This window comes from Sinocyclocheilus grahami, unplaced genomic scaffold (genome assembly GCF_001515645.1).
Source record: "Sinocyclocheilus grahami isolate Dianchi unplaced genomic scaffold, SAMN03320097.WGS_v1.1 scaffold305.1, whole genome shotgun sequence".
In the NCBI taxonomy this organism is placed as follows: Eukaryota; Metazoa; Chordata; class Actinopteri; order Cypriniformes; family Cyprinidae; genus Sinocyclocheilus; species Sinocyclocheilus grahami.
The window spans coordinates 369,645-388,924 of NW_015505484.1; the positions used below are offsets into that span (position 1 = coordinate 369,645).

General features: G+C 38.0%; 2 protein-coding genes across 2 annotated transcripts in view; both read left to right on the plus strand.

Annotated features, from left to right (window-relative positions):
* LOC107601404 (calcium/calmodulin-dependent protein kinase type II subunit gamma-like) overlaps positions 1-19,280 on the plus strand; it is an 86,366-nt gene that overhangs the window by 59,574 nt on the left and 7,512 nt on the right. Inside the window, exons 9-17 of the mRNA XM_016293569.1 lie at positions 4,236-4,358; positions 5,154-5,237; positions 5,356-5,398; positions 5,829-5,891; positions 14,268-14,308; positions 14,764-14,850; positions 16,358-16,402; positions 17,317-17,371; positions 18,673-18,777. Coding sequence (XP_016149055.1) covers positions 4,236-4,358; positions 5,154-5,237; positions 5,356-5,398; positions 5,829-5,891; positions 14,268-14,308; positions 14,764-14,850; positions 16,358-16,402; positions 17,317-17,371; positions 18,673-18,777 — 646 coding nt within the window. The remainder of the gene's footprint in view (positions 1-4,235; positions 4,359-5,153; positions 5,238-5,355; positions 5,399-5,828; positions 5,892-14,267; positions 14,309-14,763; positions 14,851-16,357; positions 16,403-17,316; positions 17,372-18,672; positions 18,778-19,280) is intronic.
* LOC107601423 (calcium/calmodulin-dependent protein kinase type II subunit gamma-like) lies at positions 6,955-11,258 on the plus strand. Its single transcript, XM_016293589.1, has 4 exons — positions 6,955-7,141; positions 7,937-8,020; positions 8,139-8,181; positions 8,612-11,258. Exons 1-4 carry the CDS (start codon positions 7,076-7,078, stop codon positions 8,680-8,682), a joined length of 264 nt encoding a protein of 87 aa, XP_016149075.1. The 5' UTR covers positions 6,955-7,075; the 3' UTR covers positions 8,683-11,258.

Consider the following 19,280-nt stretch of genomic DNA (forward strand, 5'->3'; position numbering starts at 1 on the left):
ACAACTGCCTCTTGTCCCAGAGTGTATGTGCTTGTTTGCTTGCGTATTTTTGAATTGTCCATCTCTTGCATCACAGTCTCACACTCTCAGACATATGTGGCAGGACATGGAGTGAGTGACTGCCCCAGAGAGACGCTCATTCCATTAAAATGTATGTGACAAATAAAAGGGAGGAGATGATAAAACTGTGATCTTATTGTGAAAATGGAGTGCATGCAGGTTACACTTTTAGATGGTTTTGGTAGTCACAGGGTTGGGCAGGCCAGGTCAGTTCACTTCAGAGATGGAAAATATGTCAAACCCTTTATCACAATGTAGTTATTTTTGCTGAAAATTCAACCACAAAATGGTTCATATGTCAAGGACCCTTCTGTGGATGGAGTGTCATAACAGGGACCACTCAAAACATGTGTATAGTTCCATATTAATGTATTTTCATACTTATGACGCAAAGGCATTAAAATGATCAGAGTCATATAGTTGGACATTATATTCTTTATTATACTTAATATGCTTTAATTTGGGAAGGAAACTGTTAACTGAACAAGGAACTGTTGAAGATCCCTGGTTTAGAGATATTACAGTTGTATTTTTAACAAAGCTTAATAACTTCTGTAGCAAATGTAGCTATTGCTCATTGTTAATGTTGATGCATTAACTAAGGTTAACTTATGAGATTGCACTGTAAATGGTCTTTATAATTCTTTTGCACTTTAATCTGTGTGAAATGTTTTAATTTATTTTTTGTGTATTGCTTTATTGTATTTAAATGTTCAGTTCTTTTTGTTATAAGAAAAAAGTTATAAAACCTGTAAAACTTTGACATTTTTTGCAACTAAATTTCAATATCGTGATAATGCCATATACCGTGATAAAAGCATTCGCAATTAATCGCAACATGAAAATTTGATACCGTCACATGCCTACACACAACTCAAAGTGATATTTTACTGTAGTGCTATCAACATGGAACTTTGTACATGTGAAAAATAAATAAACACTGTCAGTCAGTAGGAATCTAATATTCTTATTTTCAGCCAATCAGAATACTTTTCTCTTTCTTTCCTTCACAGGTGTAATCTTGTACATTCTGTTAGTGGGCTATCCTCCATTTTGGGATGAAGATCAACACAAGTTATACCAGCAGATCAAGGCGGGAGCTTATGATGTAAGTACAGCTGTCCTCTGATGGAGCCACTCTCTCGAACTGTCTCTGTCTGCGGGAGTTCAGTCCAGCTACTCTAAAACCTCCTTCATCTGATTGGTCTTTGAATGCACCATCAAGTCTTTCAACTGAGGCATTCACTAGGAGTGTAAAAATTCTTTGCTCTCTACATTTCCTCTGGCCACATTTCTGTCAAATTTGCATAGATTTTTGAAGTGACGTTTTACTTGAAAATCATATTTTTTGGGTGTTTCTAATTAGTCCAATCTATGTGAACTCATCAAGTTCACGTTTCATAAATGAGTCCAGTGAGGCTTGTTTAATTTTAGACAGCACATCACAAAGCCTCCACATCCTTTCAGAAAATCACTGGAATTTCCCAGCAGGATACCATTAACATTTCCTATGAATGTTTGTGAAAATTTTTGGAATAAAATTCAAGGCAGAGCTGTTTAAAAAAATGTTTAAACTGATGGCAATAATAGGGCAAGAGGGGTGGAAGACGCAAATAAAATAAGAATAAAGTAAAAAATAAAATAAACAATTATGTAATCAAATGTTGGAAAAATAAATCAATGAGCTGGAATTTTATATGATTTTGTAAATTATTATTTTATATTTTTCAGTCAGACTTTAGTGAATGATCATATTTCCATATTTATTTTATTTAATAAAATGAAATCAAATAAATAAGATTCCAGCTTATTGCTCAATTGTTCCTGCATGATTTGATTACAACAGATGTCGCAAGGTCTCTGCAACACACTGTGATCCAACTGTTCTGTTTAATTTCTGATTGGGTGCGTTTTAGAGCTACTGGTACTGTTAGTGATTATGTCAGGCCCTCCCTGACGCATTGCAGAGAGATGAGCATTGCTTAGAAACAACTGCCTCTTGTCCCAGAGTGTATGTGCTTGTTTGCTTGCGTATTTTTGAATTGTCCATCTCTTGCATCACAGTCTCACACTCTCAGACATATGTGGCAGGACATGGAGTGAGTGACTGCCCCAGAGAGTCGCTCATTCCATTAAAATGTATGTGACAAATAAAAGGGAGGAGATGATAAAACTGTGATCTTATTGTGAAAATGGAGTGCATGCAGGTTACACTTTTAGATGGTTTTGGTAGTCACAGGGTTGGGCAGGCCAGGTCAGTTCACTTCAGAGATGGAAAATATGTCAAACCCTTTATCACAATGTAGTTATTTTTGCTGAAAATTCAACCACAAAATGGTTCATATGTCAAGGACCCTTCTGTGGATGGAGTGTCATAACAGGGACCACTCAAAACATGTGTATAGTTCCATATTAATGTATTTTCATACTTATGACGCAAAGGCATTAAAATGATCAGAGTCATATAGTTGGACATTATATTCTTTATTATACTTAATATGCTTTAATTTGGGAAGGAAACTGTTAACTGAACAAGGAACTGTTGAAGATCCCTGGTATAGAGATATTAAATATAATGTGCCGGTAAAGAGTTAAGATCAGGAATAATGTTTTTTTTAAAATCTCATTTGATTATTTTCTCTTAGTATTTGGAAATTAAAGAAAAAAGAAATATGATTATTGATGAATCAAAGAATAAGCAGTGCAAAAACGATAAATACACTACCATTCAAATGTTTGGGGTTAGTACAATTTTCTTTTTTATGTTTTTGAAAGAAGTCTCTAATGCTCACCACGGCTGATCAAAAATACAGTAAAAACAGTAATATGATGAGAATTTTAAATAGCTGCTTTCCATTTTAATACATTTAAAATTGTATTTATTCCTGTTATGGCAAAGCTGAATTTTTTGCAGCCATTATATTACAGTCGTCAATGTCAAATGTGCTATAAACAGTTGTTCTGCTTAATATTTTGTAAAAAGCTATAACATCTTTTCAAATTTCTTTGATTAATAGAAAGTTCAAAAGACACACATTTATTTGAAATAGAAGTCTTTTGCAACATTTGTAAATGTTTTAACTGTCACTTAGGGATGTAAAATCGATTAATCGCAATTAATCGCTTCCAAAATAAAAGTCTGTGTGTACATTGTGTGTGTACGAATTACTAAGTACTAAGTATGAATTACTTAATTACTAATTTCTAATTGGATGATTCCTTCTTGTTGGCTTTTTTCTTTATTTTATTTTTTATATGTAAATAGTATAAAGCAGTCTCTGCCCAACAGCAGTGGTAATATACGTATCTACCATAGAATAAATGTTATTCCAAATCTCGACAGGCTGACACATTGCTATTGACGCACAATATATACTTCAACTTGGGAAACCTCGCAGTGAACTTGCTTCTTTGTTTTGTACTCTAGTAACCTTCCGTCATGTGACCACAATCAATGAAGTGTAGAGTTGTGCTTCATCATCCGTTACCAACGTCTGTCACTGCGCCTTCTGGCCATGTGTTCACATTTGGATGCGCCATCCGCAATCCTGAGTGGCCGTCTTTGCTGAAGCAGCGCACAGCGGTGCAGAAACGCCCCACCCATGACATGTATTAACAGTGCCCTGAGCCAAAAGCGCAGCTGAATCAGTGTGTGTAAGGACTTACGAGCACCTGCGGTGTTTCTAAGTACAATCCACACGCTCGTTTTAGCTGATGCAACACAGCTTGATGCGCAAAACAAATTATACTTCCTGGAACCTGCCCAAGGTTTTCATGGAACAGTCAAAGGATTTGTAACGGCCACATTAAGATCTTCTGGTACGAAAGAGGAGGTGTGACACACATTTAACACGGATACAGACACAGCTTTTTATTGGCTAATTACAACTGCAATTTTCTCTAGTTATGGGCTGCAATGAAGCCATGAGGTGTGAAATGCGCAAGCAACATGTTTCAAGCACCAGCCGTGCCGAATAGGCCGACAATAGAAGGACTGACTGCCGTGACTCATTGGATCCTGTACACTGCCTTGTGATACGTTTAATTTCATTAGGCCCCGGTGCAGACCGCTCTGTATGTGTGTCAGTACATCTTGTGGTGTGAAAAGCTCTCTAGGCTTGCTTCTGCATTTAGATTGCATATCTAACGCTCACTCATGATTCTTGCCCCCACAGTTTCCTTCTCCGGAGTGGGACACGGTCACCCCCGAGGCCAAGAACCTCATCAACCAAATGCTGACCATCAACCCAGCTAAGAGAATCACCTCAGAGCAGGCCCTCAAGCACCCATGGGTCTGCGTAAGTTATCTCTGCCGAGTTATCTCTACATTTTCCACAAGCTCCAAGCAAGAAAAATCTACTGGGGGAATCTGAGCTCTTTTAGAGTTTAATATGAAATGCAGCTTTCACATTCACATATTTTGTTCTCTCAGAATAGGTAATAGCTAAGGAATAGTGCATTCAGTATGAAAATTCTTATTTACTTACACATCTTGTTTCAAACCTGTATGACTTTGGAGAACTTTTGAGTAAAGTGCCGGTTGCTCCTTACGTTACAACGTCAGTGAATCGGGACTGGAGCTTTCAAGCTTCAAAAATAGTGCAGAAGCACTGGGGCTGCACGAATAATCACATTTTATGCATGATCATTTCTGCTTTTTTTGATTAATTAAGCATAATCATCTGCGAGATTTGCCCAATAGTTATTTATCCTAAAAACATTTATTTCTTCATTTGACATTAACTTGCATTGATAACTGGACTCCAGGGGTTGCCAGATTTCAAGAGTTTAAATCCCCCACTCAGGGTGAAATGTAAAACATAATTTCTCAAATGAAAACAATTGTCATTAATTATCACAATGTCTGATCAAAGCAAACTCACAATTCATTTAATGGTGACAAGTATATTGTTAGGTTTGTTAAGTGTTATTTAGTGTTCCATACAAGAATGAAAGTCATACGGGACCAGTTGAGGGTGGATAAATAATGAAAGACTGTTCATTTTTGGATGAACTATCCCTTTAATTGGTTCAAATACTTAGATAATGCTGATGTGCAATATTTTTCTCTGTCTTGCATTTGCTCATTTCAGCAACGGTCCACAGTGGCATCCATGATGCATCGCCAAGAGACCGTGGAGTGCTTGCGCAAGTTCAATGCTCGCAGAAAACTCAAGGTACAGCATGGGTTTGAAGGACCCTTAGACTAACTCCAGTCTTCTTCCCTTGGGTAATTAGTGCTGAAAGTCCTGTTGCCATGGACTAAACACTCCATTTTTCTCTGTCTTTGTTCAGGGAGCCATTCTCACTACTATGCTGGTTTCTAGAAACTTCTCAGGTGAGTTCCCTCATTCTCCTGGGATCAGGTAGGAAAGTGCAAAGTCATGGATGAACTTTGCCCACCTCTTGAAGTCTTACTCCAGTTTTCACTATAAAAACAGATCTCGAACGGCTGGCTTGGTAATTAAATGGAAGGAGAATTCACTTGGGATCTAGAGCTTTGGATTACAGGAGTAGAAACTTTTGGATTTTTTGAGCTAAGGCAGTAAAGGAATATCCGTAACTTTCTTTTCAGTTTAATATCAGTTTACTTCCTGAACAGAAGATGTTTACGGTTTGTGCAGGTGATATAGCAGGTTTGAAAGCTTTAGCTTTTCGTTTTTATTCTAGACCTTGTTTCCTTATAATAAACAAAGGTAATTTGTTCAGTAGAGGGTTTGAATACAGTTCCATAACTTCTCCCAACTCAACGCCTCTCTGTCCAATAGTGGGCCGGCAGCATACCAGCCCTGCTGCTCCCACCACAAGCACTGCTGCCCTTGCACAGGAAGGTATGTGAGAGTGCATTTCCTCACCTCGCCACCAGGGGGACCAGCGAGCCCCCTCCACAATGCCTCCAAACCCCCGCCCTCCCTCTGCTCTACCCAATCAGCATGCAGCCGTACGAATTACTAAGTACTAAGTATGAATTACTTAATTACTAATTTCTAATTGGATGATTCCTTCTTGTTGGCTTTTTTCTTTATTTTATTTTTTATATGTAAATAGTATAAAGCAGTCTCTGCCCAACAGCAGTGGTAATATACGTATCTACCATAGAATAAATGTTATTCCAAATCTCGACAGGCTGACACATTGCTATTGACGCACAATATATACTTCAACTTGGGAAACCTCGCAGTGAGCTTGCTTCTTTGTTTTGTACTCTAGTAACCTTCCGTCATGTGACCACAATCAATGAAGTGTAGAGTTGTGCTTCATCATCCGTTACCAACGTCTGTCACTGCGCCTTCTGGCCATGTGTTCACATTTGGATGCGCCATCCGCAATCCTGAGTGGCCGTCTTTGCTGAAGCAGCGCACAGCGGTGCAGAAACGCCCCACCCATGACATGTATTAACAGTGCCCTGAGCCAAAAGCGCAGCTGAATCAGTGTGTGTAAGGACTTACGAGCACCTGCGGTGTTTCTAAGTACAATCCACACGCTCGTTTTAGCTGATGCAACACAGCTTGATGCGCAAAACAAATTATACTTCCTGGAACCTGCCCAAGGTTTTCTTGGAACAGACAAAGGATTTGTAACGGCCACATTAAGATCTCCTGGTACGAAAGAGGAGGTGTGACACACATTTAACACGGATACAGACACAGCTTTTTATTGGCTAATTACAACTGCAATTTTCTCTAGTTATGGGCTGCAATGAAGCCATGAGGTGTGAAATGCGCAAGCAACATGTTTCAAGCACCAGCCGTGCCGAATAGGCCGACAATAGAAGGACTGACTGCCGTGACTCATTGGATCCTGTACACTGCCTTGTGATACGTTTAATTTCATTAGGCCCCGGTGCAGACCGCTCTGTATGTGTGTCAGTACATCTTGTGGTGTGAAAAGCTCTCTAGGCTTGCTTCTGCATTTAGATTGCATATCTAACGCTCACTCATGATTCTTGCCCCCACAGTTTCCTTCTCCGGAGTGGGACACGGTCACCCCCGAGGCCAAGAACCTCATCAACCAAATGCTGACCATCAACCCAGCTAAGAGAATCACCTCAGAGCAGGCCCTCAAGCACCCATGGGTCTGCGTAAGTTATCTCTGCCGAGTTATCTCTACATTTTCCACAAGCTCCAAGCAAGAAAAATCTACTGGGGGAATCTGAGCTCTTTTAGAGTTTAATATGAAATGCAGCTTTCACATTCACATATTTTGTTCTCTCAGAATAGGTAATAGCTAAGGAATAGTGCATTCAGTATGAAAATTCTTATTTACTTACACATCTTGTTTCAAACCTGTATGACTTTGGAGAACTTTTGAGTAAAGTGCCGGTTGCTCCTTACGTTACAACGTCAGTGAATCGGGACTGGAGCTTTCAAGCTTCAAAAATAGTGCAGAAGCACTGGGGCTGCACGAATAATCACATTTTATGCATGATCATTTCTGCTTTTTTTGATTAATTAAGCATAATCATCTGCGAGATTTGCCCAATAGTTATTTATCCTAAAAACATTTATTTCTTCATTTGACATTAACTTGCATTGATAACTGGACTCCAGGGGTTGCCAGATTTCAAGAGTTACGAAAAATCAGTCAGGGTGAAATGTAAAACATAATTTCTCAAATGAGAACAATTGTCATTAATTATCACAATGTCTGATCAAAGCAAACTCACAATTCATTTAATGGTGACAAGTATATTGTTAGGTTTGTTAAGTGTTATTTAGTGTTCCATACAAGAATGAAAGTCTTACGGGACCAGTTGAGGGTGGATAAATAATGAAAGACTGTTCATTTTTGGATGAACTATCCCTTTAATTGGTTCAAATACTTAGATAATGCTGATGTGCAATATTTTTCTCTGTCTTGCATTTGCTCATTTCAGCAACGGTCCACAGTGGCATCCATGATGCATCGCCAAGAGACCGTGGAGTGCTTGCGCAAGTTCAATGCTCGCAGAAAACTCAAGGTACAGCATGGGTTTGAAGGACCCTTAGACTAACTCCAGTCTTCTTCCCTTGGGTAATTAGTGCTGAAAGTCCTGTTGCCATGGACTAAACACTCCATTTTTCTCTGTCTTTGTTCAGGGAGCCATTCTCACTACTATGCTGGTTTCTAGAAACTTCTCAGGTGAGTTCCCTCATTCTCCTGGGATCAGGTAGGAAAGTGCAAAGTCATGGATGAACTTTGCCCACCTCTTGAAGTCTTACTCCAGTTTTCACTATAAAAACAGATCTCGAACGGCTGGCTTGGTAATTAAATGGAAGGAGAATTCACTTGGGATCTAGAGCTTTGGATTACAGGAGTAGAAACTTTTGGATTTTTTGAGCTAAGGCAGTAAAGGAATATCCGTAACTTTCTTTTCAGTTTAATATCAGTTTACTTCCTGAACAGAAGATGTTTACGGTTTGTGCAGGTGATATAGCAGGTTTGAAAGCTTTAGCTTTTCGTTTTTATTCTAGACCTTGTTTCCTTATAATAAACAAAGGTAATTTGTTCAGTAGAGGGTTTGAATACAGTTCCATAACTTCTCCCAACTCAACGCCTCTCTGTCCAATAGTGGGCCGGCAGCATACCAGCCCTGCTGCTCCCACCACAAGCACTGCTGCCCTTGCACAGGAAGGTATGTGAGAGTGCATTTCCTCACCTCGCCACCAGGGGGACCAGCGAGCCCCCTCCACAATGCCTCCAAACCCCCGCCCTCCCTCTGCTCTACCCAATCAGCATGCAGCCAATAAGAAGCCTGCCTCTCTTTCCATTACTTGCATAAATTATTTGGTCTTCACTCTCGTCTGCTATGTAGTCTTGGAGAAGTTCTCACTTTTAAAAGGATAGTGGCCTGCTGAATTTCCATCTCTCACATACACGTCGTGCATTTGAGCGATGTGTAGGAGTATATGGGATAGCATGTCATTTTTTTCAACCATGTTTTTATATTGCTTTGCTTTTACATGACCATGTAACTTTAACAATCATCTAGCTAGCTTTTAACCCTATAGTTGTAAGAAGTATTAGAGCAGGTTCAGTCCTCTAAAATGGGTCGAATCAATGAAAGAATTGTTAATGCTACAGGACAGATATGGGTCATTCTCAAAAATGTTGAATTTCATATTATATTATATTACGTTTTTTAAAATAATGCCTCTCAACTCACACAACTCGCATATTATTTAAATAATGTATTTAATCCAATGTAAATTATACTTGTGAAATATTTAATTTAATTAAAAAGTCAAATTAACTGCTCAATTTGGTGGCCAAATCTCCATTTGCTGTTACTGCAAATTTCATAGAAGTGGTGTACTAGGCATCTGGCAAATTCATCTCTTTTAAGAAAAATACTCAAAAGTGAAACTATTTTTCAGTATTTAATAAAGTTTTCAGTTACATAGAATGATTTGAGTGGGATTTGTTAATTATTTGACTGATTCGACTGATCAGTGTTTGTTACCATGTTTTGAGAATGACTCTTATAGCGACATTTGAAGTATTATAGCTTTTGTTCAGCTTTCAAATGATCTATTCATTTATCCGTCGGCATAGATCGGCTCTTTTTATATATGCGTGAACAAACAATGTCTTGTTTCATCTCGCAACTGTCCCTGGTTCAATTTACACACAGCGGCTCTAGGCAAAACAATCCAATCAATAGCGCAGCACTGCATTCATGTTAACGATCGCCACCATGAGACCCACCATCGGCCGGCATGCATTATCGTCTGCATGGAGTAAAAATGCAAATGTTGCTGCTCCTTCTTTGATTAGACTTTCTCTTTCTTTTTTTTCCTCTCACTCTCTCTCGCTCTGTCCTTCTTGGTTGAATTGCTTCAGCCCTTTTTGGCTCCCTCCTTCCCTGCTGATCAGCTTACTGGTGTTTTGTGCTATTGGGTTAAATAGCATTTAAGTGAAGTCTGCTTTAGCTGCAGATATAGGACCCCGGTCACGTGTCTGTGCTCTCATGTCTCTTTGGAGGGGATGGAGATTTTTAGATCGGTGTCCTGTGTCATCAACTAAAGCAGACCCTTGCAGCCTAGCCAAGCCACCATTGCCCTACCACTCTCCTTTCAACTCTTCCTTCTCCCGTCGCCAAGAGCGCAGGGGCTTAACCACACGGACGGGCAGGAGCGGGGTTGGCTTGCTGCCAGTCGTCAGACCCCATGTAGCCGGCGGAAGGGTCCGCTGAGCGCCAGGTGGTCTGCGGGGAAGGAGGCCCTCTGGAGGGCAGATGGACAACACTGTTGACAGTGTCTGAGTCAGGAGAAAGTGGAGAGGAGATCTCTGGTTCCAGTTGTGTTGTCTGATCAAATTGAATTGTCTCACTCTTTCCGAAGTGCGAGACATCTGTCTTGTCAGTTTCAGTAAATGTCAGCCAGCTGCCATTTTCAACAAGCTGTGTCTGAGCAGCCATCAGCGTTGCGAGAATACTTCGTATGTACGTAATGGTCAAAGGAGAACAATTAAGAAAAATTGCAGCATCAGTTCAGATCCTCCAGGATTATGGAAACCTAACAAGAGCCCTTTGCTGTATTATTGAACCTGTGAAAATGTAATGTTTCAGTTGTTGTGGTTGTTAGTTATAGGTTAGAGTCTTCTCTTACTATTTCTGCAGTATGTATACTATACATGATTCAGGAGCACTAAAATACCTGTCCGTTAGCATTCCTATTAAAGAAGTACAAAACCTTGATGCTGCTAGGAAAACGCACTCTTGACTCACTGTTTGAACAAAATTTTTAATTTTTATTTTAACAAATAATTTTAAATATTTCTTGATTTTAGTTCTATGGACTATATTTGTGACCTCAACTACCACCGAAAATCCCATTGGAAGGGCATTACTGTAGACATTTCTATTCTTTTTACTAACTGAAGGACAAGTCATTGAGTTTAAAGTTGTATTTAACCTGGAATGTTCCTTTAATGTTCTTTTGAGCCGCCCAATCAATGCTCTCCATCAGTTCTTGGCTTCAACTAGTACTGTAAGTGTTTATAACTCTTTATATTCTGCTGTTGTTAAAGCCAGTCCTCCAGTTGATGTAAGATGTTAACCAATAACCAGTAATGACATTTCATCAATGTTTCTTCATTCTTTGTTTAAGAGCTTTTCATTGTATGACCAAGATAAGATTTACTGTCCAATAGGTTATGAAGATAAGGCATGTTATTATGTCGGCTGTGTTGCCTGTAAATCTCTAATATATAATTTATACTATACATGATTCAGGAGCACTAAAATACCTGTCCGTTAGCATTCCTATTAAAGAAGTACAAAACCTTGATGCTGCTAGGAAAACGCACTCTTGACTCACTGTTTGAACAAAATTTTAATAATTTTAAATATTTCTTGATTTTAGTTCTATGGACTATATTTGTGACCTCAACTTCCACCGAAAATCCCATTGGAAGGGCATTACTGTAGACATTTCTATTCTTTTTACTAACTGAAGGACAAGTCATTGAGTTTAAAGTTGTATTTAACCTGGAATGTTCCTTTAATGTTCTTTTGAGCCGTCCAATCAATGCTCTCCATCAGTTCTTGGCTTCAACTAGTACTGTAAGTGTTTATAACTCTTTATATTCTGCTGTTGTTAAAGCCAGTCCTCCAGTTGATGTAAGATGTTAACCAATAACCAGTAATGACATTTCATCAATGTTTCTTCATTCTTTGTTTAAGAGCTTTTCATTGTATGACCAAGATAAGATTTACTGTCCAATAGGTTATGAAGATAAGGCATGTTATTATGTCGGCTGTGTTGCCTGTAAATCTCTAATATATAATTTGTTGCTTGCACACTTCTGATTTAAAGGTGTATTGAATCTTTTAATGGCTGTCGTAATGGATTTTACTAGTTCAATATGCCGTCTCAAAGACCTTTTCACCTTCTGAAGCCTGAAGCATTATTTAATAGGGGTGTGAATATTTGATCCGACTTTGATTCAGCTATTATTCTTTACTTATTCATTCAGCACATCATAACATTTGAAATTTGAAAATCAAGATTGAATTATTTTGGTATGATTATGTGAAGAAAAAAACATGATAAAATGTTTAGATTGCTGATTTGGATTTAGTGGATATTTACAACAGAAAATAGCTCAAGAATTGTGCACTTAACGCATTATGCAGTTATTAAATTCTGTAATCATTGCATTGAAATTTGATTTATCTGTTCACCCCTGTTATTTAAACTGCAAAAGGATGCCACATGATCTTTTTGAATATTTTTGCAAAATATTATCGTCTAATCTTTGTTTGAAAATGATTTCTTCCTCCCTCTATAATTTATTTCCACTCAGCATCAGTATGACTGCAGTGTCCTGGGATCCCAAATCCATTTGATTATTGCGCTGTATAACGGAAGACTGCTGACTAAGCTTTCCCAATCACAGTCTGTGAATCCCATGAGACATAGTTAGATATGTGAGAGACAGTGGAATGGTAATGAGTTGAGGTCTAGCTTTATGACTCCTTCATCAGTGCATTGCATTATGGGACTCGTGGCACTGCATGGCAGACCGTATGGTGAATTGCATCCACCACCAGCACCTCTCACCTCATGATTAGTGAAGCATGAAAGCAGGCCTGCAATGCAAACAATGCCTGCTATCGTCCAGCTTGTCCTCTCTGTTACTAAATGGTTTTTGTTTTCTTCTTAACCTTGCCATCTTTTCTTCCCATATGTTTATGGAAGGTAAGGCGCTAAACAGGAATATCGAATGTGAAACCTGAGTTTTTAGTTTTTTTCTGTTATTGAGGTTTTACAGGCCTTACACAAGTCATTTGATTGTTCTCTGAGGGATTCTGAAGTGTATTGGGGGCCATTTCCCTTACACTGTCTCAAGACCTCTCCAACATGCCCTCTGGGAAATAACAGTTAAAGCAGTTAAAGGAAAAATCAATTGCATACATTAGGCATGATTTTCCCTCATTACACCTGCAGCAGCAAATGGAGAATAAATGTATTCTCTTTATCTGCTCTCTGATTGGTGAAAAATCGAATAAAAGGGGCAATTTATTCCAAGTGTGTGCAATTGGTTATTTTTAAAGGGGTTATATCATGCATTTTTATCTTCCACGCTGGGGTTATCTTATTTTAGTAAAATATTAGTAATGTTTTTTCCCTTTTTTGCCACAAAAACTGTCATAATTTGGGTAATATCTATAATTTCATCATTTTCCACACTTGCTCTGAGCATTAAAATTAAGCAGGAATTGTTTTTTTGTCTGTGTGTGTGCGCTGCTGTTGCTTTAAGAAACACCCCCTCAAATGTGAATACTTAATTGATTTTATATGCATTTATGAATACTTTTTTCATAAATTTTCAAAATATTTTTTCAATGTTTTTGAAAGAAGTCTTTTATTCTCACCAAGGCTGTATTTATTTGATAAAATGTATAGTAAAAACATTAATATTGTGAGATATCATAATTTAAAATAACTTTTATATTTTATTTAAAACATTTTACATGTAATTTATTCCTATGATGGTAAAGCTGAACTTTCAGCAGCCATTACTCCAGTCTTCATGATCCTTCAGAAATCATCCTAATAAGCTGATTTGGTGAGAAGAAACATTTCTCATTATTATCAATGTTAAAAACAGTTGTGCTGCTTAATATTTTTGTAGAAACCTTTTTTTTAAAGGTCACTTTTTGTGACTTTTGCCACTTTTGACATCTGCAGCTTCTTGTTTCTACTCGTTTGTTTCTTGAGTTTGAAATTACAATACGTTTTTATACAGTACAGTATTTCAATGATCTCTCTTAAAGATCAAAGACAATTTTATTCAAGATATGACCCCTTTAAAGTTTTATTTTATTTGCAGCAAGTTATTTATTTATAAGATACTATTACCTTAATCTCACAAAGCTTTATATGCCTTTGTATTAAACAGAGATATATATATATATATATATATATATATATATATATATATATATATATATATATATATATATATATATATATATATATATATATATATATATATATATATATATATATATCTGTGAGAAATGTCTCCTGTAGTGAAAAATGATGCTAGTCAGCATTACCTCCCAAACCCTCTATGCTAATGAATGACGGAATGCAAGCCAGCAGTTTGTTAATTGTTTTATATGGGGATTTATTTGAAATATGTGCAGATGTGAGCATTCTGTCAGTTTTGTCACTCACGCTGTATGTAATAATTAAGTCTTTCTCTGTTCCCTACAGCATGCAAAAGTTTACTCAACAAAAAGGCAGATGGAGTCAAGGTATTTTCCTTATATACCTACTTTCTCCTGGAGATTGAGATGTTTTAATCTTTTCAGCAGCCTTTTGAGGTTCCCATCTCTACCAGAACTTTCCATTAATGGGTTTTAAACTAAACGCCACTTTTTAATAAAACCATATTGCTGCATTAAGGCAGTACTTTGTGCTTTGCTACAGAAGTCTTGCGCTCTGAAGTTATTTAGTAGTAGTGTAACCCATGTGTTATCAGACTGTATTATAATACTTTTGACACAGTATTCCATGAAATGTCCATTAGTATTCGTCGCTTTCTCTCTGAATGATGGATAACTTTGTAGAGACATCTTCCTGGCATATGCTATTCATCTGTTGTGTGATTTCTAACTACCATGACTGACATAGGAGGATCGGCTCCGATCATATCCCTAGTAATGTCATCTCTCTGAAAAGGAAGTTGTATCTGTCCTCTCTATTTCAGCCCCAGACAAACAACACTAAAAACAGTGTAGTGAGCGCTGTAGTGAACGCCATGAAAGAAAGCAACACGACCGCTTCTACACCGATGGTACCTCATCTACATTTAACTCTTTTTGTAACCCATCTACTCATCTGACAGTATCCCATAGTACATGATCAAGTGTTTGCAATAATGTTTTTGAAACCGTTTTGCATGTACTAAAAATAGCTCAGACCTGTAGTTTGCTGTGCACTACTTGTTTTTCCCTTATGTGTTTTTTGGAGGGCTCGTCTCCTCTCGAAGCACGTCTGGTGTTTTATAAACGTGTCATTAGGAGTGATTTTGTTCTTGCCCGTAAGCTGCTGGTTTATGTCCTGCCTCACTCTTCTTGTCCTTAGTTTGCCTTTGTAGGCGTATTCACACCTCTATTACAAGTACAAACAAAATATAGTCATCGAACGAGACTGGCTGTGACATTTAACAGTTAACTGTACATACATGGTGCTTAGAAATATCCAGTAAGACAAGAATTTGAGCCAAGTCACCATACAGAATAGAATAAATATATGTATTTCGGCAAATAACATGGTAATTTGTGTCGGAGTGCATAAACCAGTCACAGTAAAGATGCAGTATCCCACACAGAAAGCTGTCAGCCGTTTGGTCGTGTTGGAAACTAGCAGTGTCCCCTGGAGGTTTAAAAAAAGGAAAGTGGATTGACACTTCACATGGGCCTTGTTTGCTTGACTGCCCAAATAGCTGTGCAAAGAGCATCCTGGGACCTCCAAAACAATCCATTAAGAGCACAAGTTAACCCTCGACCCCTCCTGAGGCCTCAAAATGCCTCCGCAGTGCTGATGGACAGCTAGCAACCACTGGGCTATCAGACAAAAAGGCTACTTTTTTGAGGGTTTAATTGGGTCACAACATTTGTGAGAATAACTGGAAGTTAATCTGAGGAAAACCATAGTGGATATAATCCAGAAATTGCTTGACTTCAAGGTGGATCTTTTCCTTTTATGATTCTCCATTCCTGTGGTTTCAGCAGAATTTCAGTTGAATCTTGAGAAACTGCATCTTTAAATCATGACGCATGCCATTTATTATTTTTACAAGTGTACGTGTGTGGTCGGTTTGTTCTTCAAGCTCATCATGAACCTCAACCTTGTGTTCATTTCCTCATAAAGTAATTGTCTATTTAGATCATTATTTCTTTATTTGATCTCAGAATCCTCAATTTGTGTCTTAGCCAGGACAGTCCTCTCCATTCCTGTGGTTTCAGCAGAATTTCAGTTGAATCTTGAGAAACTGCATCTTTAAATCATCATGACGCATGCCATTTATTATTTTTACAAGTGTACGTGTGTGGTCGGTTTGTTCTTCAAGCTCATCATGAACCTCAACCTTGTGTTCATTTCCTCATAAAGTAATTGTCTATTTAGATCATTATTTCTTTATTTGATCTCAGAATCCTCAATTTGTGTCTTAGCCAGGACAGTCACAGCAGCTTTAAAAGTGTGTGTGTTTGTTCCTGCAGGATGTTGCGTTTAACCAGATTGTTGTGGATGAGTCTTACTACTTTAATCATGATGTAAAATCTTGTAAAATTTTACAGGAGCCACAAACAACAGTTGTGCACAACCCTGTCGATGGACCCAAGGTACATTTTTCAAGAGCATTTGGAAGAGGGATGGAGAATCGATTCACAAATTGCACTTTTGCACTGTTTTTCTAAATGAATCTTGACTGATCAAATTAAATGGTTCTTATTGCATTTTAAAATTTAGTTTTTGTTTTATTAAATCGCAAAAGATTTTTGGGCCTAATAATCAGTATTAATATTATTAACATACTGTTATAGTTTATATTTTGCATTTATATATATATATTTTTTATATATATTTTTCATTTCAGGTTATTTTTTTTATATATTTTATCTGGTGTCAGTTTTCAGTTTATTTTAATTTCAGTACACTTATTTCAAAGACTTTTTTATGGTTTTGGTTTTAGTTAATAATAATAATAACCCTGCTAATAATAATTATTATAAAACTTGCAAAAGATTTGTGAGCCTTCACTGTTGCAAAATATTAAAAATTAAGATGTATCAATCATTTTTTGTAATTGTTCTCTTTGAACGAAAAACAAGTTGAATTGTGGGTGGTGGTGTTATTATAACTCAATATATTAATGTAACATTATGATAAATTAATGTTTCTCCTGCTAATAATAATTATTATAAAACTTGCAAAAGATTTGTGAGCCTTCACTGTTGCAAAATATTAAAAATTAAGATGTATCAATCATTATTTTGTAATTGTTCTCTTTGAACGAAAAACAAGTTGAATTGTGGGTGGTGGTGTTATTATAACTCAATATATTAATGTAACATTATGATAAATTAATGTTTCACTTAAGATGATCAAGAATCATTCTTAGAATCAAAAACGTGTTGAATCATGAGGGTCCTAATTCTGGAAGTATTATAGAGACATAACCTAATGCTGCTATTCTTTCACGTCTCATGTTTTGTTTGTCTTGTATGTTTTTGTCTGTTTCTGTTTCTGTCCCCAGGGCTCCACAGAGAGCTGTAACACCAATGAGGAAGAGGATATGAAAGGTAGGAAAGGTACACAGATCTTCTCTCCTCTTCTCTGCATGCCTCCAGCACTGTCAGAAGAGTAATCCCTCTCCTGTCTGATCACAGTACCGAAACACACCAAAAAGCCTTTGATTAAACAAAATACATGTCACGTCAGTCAGTATCTGTTTGAAATATAAAAACGTGAGCCTGCAGTGACACCTGAGGCTTTGTGATTTGAAGACAGGGCGATGAACGCACAGGAGGGGAATTACGGTAGAGGGCATTGAGATGGGGTTAGATGGATTGTGATTTAAACGTTTAACATGCATGATGGCACAACCCTTTGTGTTTTCAGCTAAATTGCTAGCTTAGAGATAGTGAAGGTGCACCAGAGAGATTTAGAGTTTACAGTATTCAACAAAGTAAATTAGGGTAAACTCTCAAAAAAAAAAAGTGTATTCACAAACATTCCTGTTTGGATGGGATTAGATTTCTTTGAATTTCAAGACAGACAAACAGAGACATGATCAATTCAAACTGAAATAAATTCAGTATAAAACCTTACCCGATGTCCTCAGGGAAAACTAGTCCCATCTGAATAGCATCTCTATGTCAGATCACTCACACCGTTTGTCATTGTCACACAAATGAGCCAAGTTCAAGTGAATTGATATATACATGCACACATCTGTCTTAAAGCCGTCTGTGTCTCAGTAGGTTTCCTTGTAGATTTTGTGCGTGTGTGTGTGTTCTGTGTTTTTTACCCCACTTATTTAGATGTTTGTGGATGCGCTGTGTCTTGTAAATTCATTAGCATGTTGTGAACTGGCGTGTTTTTCTTGTTGGGACTCTCGCCGATACCGTTTTCTGTCATGAAAAAGGCCAGGCTCGAATTCATTTCCTCTCCTTATTCACTCCGGGCCTGGACGGACAATAGCGGCTTAAAGAGCCTTATCATTAGCTCCGTCACTTCTGAGGTTAGGTGATGAGGACAGGAAATTGGCGCGGAGCCTGGAGAAACAATCTCTGAGCGCGCTGTTGTCCAAGCACAACAAACACGATTCAGCTTCACCACACCCATAGATACAGACCATCTCTCATAACTCCACTGGAAAATCCAGGATCATCACCTGTAGTCCTGCTCCCATAAACACAGTGCTTCTTATATTGAGAACAGCTCATCTAACAGCTCATCCCATCCAGCGTCTTCGTGCCCGTTAAGCTATTTAGTCATGATGAAGTGCCAGCATTGGTGTGGTTTTTGTTAGTGTGTTTCGGCTGGTGAAGGACATGAGAGATGTGTGTGTTTTTCCTCCTGGTGGCGTGTGGTTTTGGGGCTGTGCCAGCCGAGAGTGCGCAGGGAGCGAGCAGTGACAGTGCCGTGATGAGTCAGTGCAGTGCCGGGGAAGAGCTGCCCGCTCTGGTGGCTTCACCACAGGGCTCTCCTGCCAGTAAGTCAAGATCCTCTCGTACCCCCTGGGCACCTCCCTCCTCAAACCTTCAAGTCGAGACCTTTTTGTCCCCCCACAACTCCAGCCTTTCTGCCCTTTAGCTTACTATCATTAGGGTCACTTGCTTTCCATGTAGAACAGTACTGTATGTCACAGTTGTTGATCCCCTTTTCTTCTCACAAATGTATTCACCCCCGATGCATGCTGCTCAACTATACTATTTCCAAGTCTATTGTGTTGTAAAATGGCCCTTTAGTAACTAGATTGAACTTTTAGTTGTTCTGCTGCTGATTTTTCCTACATTCTCCTTCCCAACTTGTGACTGAAGCCTCGAACCTTCCCCTTTCAGAAGTTGTAATTAATATGCTTTTTTTGCACACATTTTAATATCCCACATCAAAGTTACATACTTGTGACTTCATTTCTTGCTGGTTAACAGTACTCCATATAGTCTCTGATGTGTTGCTTACCCAGTCCTTCTGAGTATCTATTCTTTTATTTGT